General features: G+C 41.1%; 1 protein-coding gene across 1 annotated transcript; it reads right to left on the reverse strand.

Moving 5' to 3' along the window:
• Nucleotides 1-3066: 3066 nt before the first annotated feature.
• On the reverse strand, nt 3067-8715 carry LOC102709305 (phosphoenolpyruvate carboxylase 2; the record flags this gene model as incomplete). Its single annotated transcript, XM_006660468.3, has 10 exons — nt 3067-3581; nt 3855-4241; nt 4524-5522; nt 5628-5782; nt 6079-6166; nt 6246-6349; nt 6501-6723; nt 6831-6915; nt 6997-7388; nt 8320-8715. Coding segments are annotated over 10 exons (3126 nt in total), but the record flags the coding sequence as incomplete, so codon positions are not given.

Genomic DNA, 8715 nt, shown 5'->3' on the forward strand with positions numbered 1-8715 from the left:
AAATTACGTGATACAAGGTGAGGTAATAGAGTGTTCACTGCTCACTCCATATATTCCATAGCACTACCATCTGCCAATGCCCGCATCAAACGCACCCAAAAGGATTCAGTTGATATAACTGAACATAATCTAGAGATGCAAACAACACATTTTCTCTAGATGGTAGAGTTGTGAATGCACATACAACCCGGCATAAAATTTGCATTAGTTCCATATTAAAATAACTTCCTTTATGGATTAAAGTCCCGTTCTTTGGATTATGGATTACCATAAACAGCATTCCTAAGCTCCTAAAGGGTATGATTTTGGGGAAAAAACATTCTTCCTCAGTATTTAATTTCTTAGAAAACTTCTCTACATTAATTTTCAATTCTCTACTTAATACATTTATCTGGAGTTCAGATCCTCTGTAATACTGCACCTATAATACTGCAGCCTGTATTTGTTTGTGCCCTTGTCATAAATAAATTTCACCCACCCACCAGCTAAGGCCCCGTTGGAACAATTTCTGGCTCACAACTCTAACTTTTTTGGAGTCGTGCCAGATGCAAATTCTAATTTTTTGGATAGAGTTACCACAGTTGCTCCTAAGAAATGAACTAGAAAGGACAGCTTCTCCAGCGCTTCACTCTACCCTAAAAGGCTCACTATCCTCAAGTTTTTTTATGTAATTACATAAAATTACCACTCACATGTCTCTAATATTTTCTCTACCTCCCTCTGTTCCTCTGTTGAACGCTGAATAGACGCAGTACTTCGAAACAGGTGCGCAGAGGGGACGGAGGCGCTGGCAGACCGCGCAGGGCTGCAGCGACACGTATTATTTTATGGACATTTCCTTTATGTTTTTATGGCAATGCTACTATAAATTATAACTAAACATTTCTATTATGCGTTAATTTTGTCACGTATTTATACATGTCGATTATTTTTTAACCATACAATTATGTTGCTCAAACTTTAAAGAAAAATAATTAGTATTAAATTACATCCAAAAGAAAATTAAGCAATCACATGCTTCTATTATAATTATAAATACAGTATAATCCACAAGAGTATTATTGTCAACCTACTCCATATTCTCGTTTTTAGAGCTGATCAAGCTAGTCAAACCGTTTTGAGTAGCTCTCTAACTTGCAACTTGCACAGGAGCTGGCTCCTATTGGAGTGGAAATTTGGAACCCTACTAAACAGGCCTCGAAGAACATGCCCTCCCCAAGAAAACCAAATTATATATTTTATGTCATGGGGAAGAAACATTTTTTCAATAGGGGAAGGAACATCTTAAACAAAAAGAAGATGCATCTCAACATGGCATTAAAAAAATACCATGCAAAGTCGATTTATTATTGGAAACATAGCATTATTCACTTAATTTCTTTCCATCCCCTTTTGAGAAGTTTATTGATATGGCTCATTTTTTTGAGAAACCACATGAAAACTTTTTTAAGTGGAATATTACATTTAAAAATCCTCTTGCTAATAGAAATAAAATGATTCAGCCCTCATCATTTTACTTTTTCTTACGTTTATAAGCCAAAATTTGAATTTCAACATTAAATTTGAAGTTGATTTTGTGATTTTCGTCGTAGTTTATTCTTTAGCATTGACTTTTAATCACCAAGAACACATATATAAACAAAATTATTCTCAAATTATTTTTTATTTATAAATATGTTGTTTGTCTTTCTCATGATCGGACTGATCAACCCTGCTGAATAAGAAGGCCAAACAGGGTAAAGCAAAGCAAAGCAAGTAAACAGCACTGCTGTCTTCTGAAGTCAGCTTAAAGACTTTGGCATAACAGAGTTTACTAAGATAGATGCAGCTAAAAGTTTACTTACCAATATAGTAATGCACCCTTTTGTTTAGGCTTAGGTTTATTGACTTAAGGTGGCCTTAAAGTTTTAAAATTAATAGTGAGGTGCTACTTCTATTCTAAATAAGTTACTGCTTTTAGAAGTTACTGCTTAATTTTGGCTTAACAGTCTTGTAGCTTTAAAGAGCCCATTAAAAGGTTGCTTGTTTGTTCAGTCTTATATTTTTTGGTTTAAAAGTCAGCTTATAAGGTTAAACAAAGAGGGACTAAACACCACTATCTTTCTCCAGATAGACCAGTTGTTGTTTTTTCTGGACATGACATCACATTCTGATCATAGGCTGCAAATTCATCCCTGTAAACTTGAGTGGTGAAGAAACTTTGGCGAGTAGTCTGACAACGGAAGAAAACCCTCTCCAGGTACTGCACAACCTGTCGCATTTCTATTTTTTATTTTTTAAAATATGTTTAATAAATAATTTTATTACTAAACCTTGTTGATATTTTTTTTCACAATTTAAACCTTTTCATTATGCCACTCCTCCTATCACGACGGGACAATGCTTCCACGTTGAGTAGTTGGCCTAGAGATGCTTCTTGCCAGCGTTGACTTATCATGCTCGAAGAAATAGCGTGAATTTTAATGAAAATATTTATCTAGAAGATTTAATAATAAAAAATATTAAAAATAAAAAAAATATCGCCTTGCTGGCCTTGCCTTGGGTGAAGGATGAGAGCATAGTAACCCAATAGGCATATTCACTATGTTGCCAAAGAAACCTCCTCATCTATTGGTAAAGCCAAAATTTGGCATTGCTAAAATTTTGGCAAGGTCAAGATATGTAGGAGTAGGCTATATTTAATTTGATATCTTAACAATTTTTGGCATACTTTTGTAAGTAGAAGTTTATAGAATTATTAAATATTGGTAGAGTTATGATGGTAAGGTTTACTAGTTTGTTACTTAAAAAAGATTTGACACCATGAAATTGTTGACAAACTAAACAGTCCCTAACTCTCCACTCTTGGGTATATGTGTCAAACTGTCAATGGTATCAGCGACTGAACCGTTTCTCCGTGTGTCAGCCATGCCAGAAACAAGAGATCCGTTGAGTTAACTTTTTACAAATAAAAAATATTTTATGTACAAAACTTTTATATACTTGTAAAATACGATAAAAAATACACCCAAAATCAAATTTAAATTTAAAATTGAAAAAACTATATTTTAGCTTATAAGTACGAGTTAAGCGAAAAGATAGAGCTTGGCCAAATTTGGGATAAGTAGAACGATCATGATCTCCTTTTATTTCAGTAACATAACATACCAAGGCCAAAAAAAAAAAAAACACCGTTATTTGTTAGCCCTCACCCAGTAAGGAGACTAATGATCAAAAGGAAAAGACACATCAAGAGACAAGAAAGATGTCACTCAGGCAAATCAAATCTCTAGTCCTGAACGGCCTCAGCCTGTGTTCTGCAGCCCTGCGGCAACGCCCTTCATGGTGAGGATGAGCGTGTCCTCCAGCCCCGGCGCGTACTCGCTGCCCGGGTTCAGCTTCACCAGCTCCGCCGCCGGCTTGCTCCCGTCCATCACGTCCTTGGACAGGTGCGGCCGCAGCGTCACGTGGTAGCCCGGGTCGCGGATCCGCTTCAGCGTGTACGCCTGGCACACGTTCAGGGTGGTGATGTAGGCGTCCCGGAGCCGGAGCCGCTGCTTCAGGTAAGGGTCCCCTTCAAGAAGATCCCTGTGGCCAGCAACCTGACATTCCAAGACAGCCAGTTCATTTCATTCACGGGATGGTTGTTTGCAAACGGAAAATATATGCGTATTCTTAGCGATCTAGGAGCCAATGCTGGAAAATAAACTTCGGTGCAAAAGTTCCAAATGTAAGGTTGAGGATTAAACTTTTAGCATATAAGTATAAGCAGAAGCGGAAAAATGGTGGTGTCTTTGCGTATCATTTGTATGATAAAAGGGAATGTGGAGGTCAGTTCTGGCGAGTAATCTGACTGAAGTGTGTAGTAAACATACCTGAAGAAGAAGCTTTTGGGTCTCTACATAGTTGGCTCTCAGCTTCTCGCCCAGTGGCTGCAGATCCTCCGAAACGAGGAGTTTGTCGTAGAGGGCAGCGATGCCGGGGTTACCCTTGGCGAAAACCATCTCAATCAGGTCGAGCGTGACCCTGAAAAATGGCCACTCGTTGTACATCTCCTGGAGCATGTGGAGGTTCCTGATGTCCTTCTGAAGGGCATGCTTGAACGCGGCGCCAAATCCTAGCCAGACGGGAAGGTGGAAGCGGGTCTGCGTCCACGCAAAGATCCATGGGATTGCGCGGAGCGATTCAATGCCGCCACTCGGCTTTCTCTTGGATGGCCTGCTTCCTATGTTCATCCTTCCATACTCTGTCTCAGGTGTTGCCTGCCAACAAAAAATCATCATTGGTTTATAATTTTGAAAAATGTTAAGGTCTAAGTCGAACTCAATGGCTCCAAGAATTTTCACCCTAGAAATCTTCTGTTACATAACAAACATACAGTATGCAATTCCTAAGCTGTATCATGCTTCATTATTTTCATGAAGTATAGGATTTTCCATTTTAAATCATTGCATGAATTTCATAATTACTGTAAGGTCAAAGTTTTTTTCAATCTATTTTAGAGGTTTTGACGAGTCTGACGATAAATAAAGGCAAGGACTTACAAGGCGGAAATACTCCACAAAGCGTGGCTCTTGGAACACAACAGATCGATATTCCTTTGTTGCCACAACAGCCATCTCATCAAGAAGAGCTCGCCATTCTGGTTTCGGTGCAATGGGTGGATGCATGCCATGCTCAAGAGTAGCAGCAGTAAAACGCTGCAGTGTCCTGAAACACAAGTGTTCCTCACCAAAGCTCTGCTCAATTACTTCACCCTGAACGGTAACACGGAGTGATCCGTGGATCGTATCTGGTGGCTGGGACAAAATGGCAAGGTGAGTAGGGCCGCCACCCCTTCCAACAGTCCCACCTCGTCCATGGAACATTGTCAACTTCACCCCGAATTCCTTCGCTACCTTGATGAGCTCCTCCTGAGCCTTATACAGCTGCCAAGCTGCTGACAGACGACCAGCATCCTTACCTGAATCTGAATACCCAATCATGACCTCTTGCTTACCGTTGATCCTCTGTCTGTACCAACCTATCGAGAAGAGTCTGGCCACTGCTGCCGGGGCAGCCTCAAGATCAGCCAACTTCTCGAACAGGGGGACAACTCTAAGTGGCGTCTTGACATGGCACTCGCGCTGGAGGAGCTCAACAGCAAGGACATCTGAAGGGGCCGTTGCCATGGAAATAATGTAGGCTCCAAAATTGTCAGCAGGGAGCTCAGCGATCACATGGAATGTGTCTAGAACATCAGCAACTTCCTCTGTCTTGGGAAGGTCTGGGCAAAACAATGGGCGCTTCCCATTGAGTTCGGACAACAGCCACTCTTGACGGCGTTCCTCAGACCACTCACGGTAAGATCCTATCCCCAGGTATGTCGTGATGGCATCAAGGACATCAGTGTGCCTATCAGATTCTTGCCTAATGTCAAGCCTCACAAGGGAGAGCCCGAATGTAGAAACTTGACGCAAGAAATCAAGAAGGCTTCCATCAGCAATGACACGGTCACCACAAGCACACAGAGACCTATAACATAGCTCCAAGGGCTCCAGCAGCTGAAAGAGAAGACAAATATGTATAAAAAATCATTAAATATGTATAAAAGTCATTAAACAAAACTAGCATAGATCAATTATTAATTTTGACAGGCATATCCCAACCTGCTCAACATTTGTCAGAGTTGCTTCCTCAGGGATGTCGGAATGTCCACTGGATAACAACTCCCGTGATCGTTCACGTGTATTGTAAAGCTTATCTCTCACATCACTCAGTATGACCCTGTATGGTTCATTTGGAGGAACCTTCTTCCAAAACTCTGCATCCATGATTTAACAAAAACAACAGTTAAAATCTTATTTTCAAAAAGAGATTTTTTTCGGTTTAACAAAAAGTACCTCGAGGTGCCGGTACCTCACGGTGCCAAATCGTTTCTGACCGTTGGATCTAACAATGTCCATCCTGCTCAGCTAGATCCAATGGTGAAAAACGATTTGGTACCGTGAGGTACCAGTACCTCAAGTTACTTTTGTTGGATCCGAGCAAATCTCTTTCAAAAAAGGTCTTTTGTAGCAACCTACAAAATTAATTATGCCCAGAATGCTATAACTGTACCTATGTAGTGCTTTGCATCCTTCTTAGAAGAGCGGTGAAGATCATCAGCTCGTGAGCGTAGCTCCTCGTTGCATCGCCACATAGACAACTGTAATCATCTAAAATTTTATCAACATCGAATGGCCATACATAAAAACTATACTTTAAAGTAGTCAAGCAAATTCTACCTCAAACATGAGATCCTCAATTTGTGAGCAATACAAGTTTGCTGCCATCATTCTTGCAAGCAAGCAGACATCCCTTGTAACCTCTGGTGTTACTCTTGGATTTCCTGGATTTTTAAAGGTGTTAGAAATTTAAATGCATACATACATGGTATGCCCAATGTAGCCATATGTAAAAGACAATGACATAAACGAGGACTCATCAGGCACAGTGCTCAGAATCAAGAGACCATATAACAACATGGATATGTTTCTCACCATCACGATCTCCTCCCATCCAAGAAGAGAACTGAATAAGAGGAGCATTGTAAGGAACACGCTCATCAATACCAATGTTCTTCAATGCAGTATCAACTCGGCGCAAGAACTTTGGAACACCCTTCCATATTGTTTCATGGAAGTAGCTCATGCCAGCACGCATTTCATCTTGGGGAGTGGGCTGTGTTCTTCGGATCTCATCAGTTCTAAAGGCAGCTTGGATCTGAAAGAGTAGCATTTCAGGTGAATTATAAGAATGGATCCTTCTGACCTTATGTTGCATCATGCACATGCATGTCGTATATAAACATAAAGGTTTACAACAAGCACCTCTCTCTGGAGAGCCTCATCAAGCTCTTGCTTATCATCTGGAGTGATATCCTTCGAATATAGCTGAACCAAACAGTTCCGAATCCTGAAATAAAAATGTTATAAGATTAGAGGCTAGAAACTATATCATGTGATGTGAGCTAATGGCACCATTTCTCTGACTAACCTGGAGTGTTTCTGGAGCAGTGACCTCCTCACAGACTGTGTTGGATGTGCAGTCAAAACTAGGTCAACAGTTTGGCTCTTGAGGGCATCAAAGACCTCAGCAGGGGATTTCTTCAGGTCAAAAACAAGCCTCTTAAGTGTTTCCTCAATGTCAGATTCAGTGATTGCTGAGTTTTCATCAGCAAAATCCCCCTTCTTGAGCTTGATTCTCCTCCTGTATGCAATCTGGACTTCTTCAGCCAAGTTGGCCAAGTTAAGCATGTGAGAAAAAGCTTTCGCGATCACAATTGAGTCGCCTGCATCCAAGCTTGTTATCATGTTTCCAAGCTCATCAAGCTTTTGCAGGTCATGCTTTGTTTCATACTCCGCAGCCACCTCATAGCATTCTTGAACCTATGTAGCATGCAAATTCAGTTTAAAGATGGCACTCTCTTTTAATCAAATCATTTTTTTAGATAATGTCTTTTAATCAAATCATAAATACCAACAACAAAAGGAATCAAAATCATTTGTATATCTGCTAAAAGGTGCCCAACCAAGCCATGAAATTCAATAGATAGTAACCATTCCTGAATAGTGGCACAACTTCTGGGAATGCCATACGTTGTATGGATTCGGTTCGGTTTATAGGAAAGGTAACACAAGAACAGAGTTTTGCAATGAACTCTGCTTCTTGAGAAGCATACTCCCATCATACCACACGTGAAAATGTTGAACACTGTGCTTTCATTTAGTGTCTAATCAATTCATAGTTTCATCAGAGAAACCCTTGTCAGCTAAAAATAGCTTACCTAAATTACCCAGCTCAGTAAAAGGCATGATCAACAACAATAGATCCCCAAACAGATGAGGTCAAGTTTGACTGACATGATTTACAGATGAGCTATTATTATTAATCCTAAAGTAACCACGATTTTATAAAAATAAAAAGAGGGAAAACAAAATTCACTAAGATGCTCAGTGTCAGTAACCAGGTCATCAAACCGACCGACACACAAACAGGTAAACAATCTGAACACAGAAAACACTAATCCACCTCCAAGATTCCAGCTTTACACTAAACTCACGCTACTAATAAACCACATAATTAACCAGAAACGATTTTACCCCTCCTAAGGATTAAAACTCCACACAGCACAGTTAAAACCCACAAAAGAATTCTCAAAAAAGAAAACTAATCCACAAAAAAAATGCCACGTGTTGGCCAGAAACGAAAAGCTCACTAAGCACCACCGAGATTCGATTGGATTGGATTGAGAAATTAATCGGATTGCGAAAGAGGAGGAGAAGAAAGCAAGGAGAGTGGTGGAGTAGCGATGAGCACCATCTCCTTGAGGTCGTCGCCGTGGAGGCCGTGGAGGACGTCGAGGAAGCGGTCGAGGAGGAGCGCGTCGTACTCGATGAGCTTGTCGTCCTCCGACAGCTTCGCCGGCACCAGCAGCCGCAGCTGCGCGTCGATGGACGACAGCCGCTCCACCTTCCCGCCGCCTCCCGCCGCCGCCGCCATCGCCAAGAAACGCCGGCCGATCCAACACCACCAGGTCCACCACCACCACTCAGCAGCAGCAAGAAGAAGACGCGACGACGATGCTGCTTTGCTGCCGCTGCGAAAATCCACAGGTAGTCTAGTCCTACTTATAGAAGGCAGGGAGGAGGCTAGCGCGGCGCGATTGATTCCGGCGACGAAATCTTTGGAGAAGAAGCAATAAAAAAGAAGAAA

The sequence above is a fragment of the Oryza brachyantha genome, chromosome 9, assembly GCF_000231095.2.
Source record: "Oryza brachyantha chromosome 9, ObraRS2, whole genome shotgun sequence".
NCBI classification, from domain to species: Eukaryota; Viridiplantae; Streptophyta; class Magnoliopsida; order Poales; family Poaceae; genus Oryza; species Oryza brachyantha.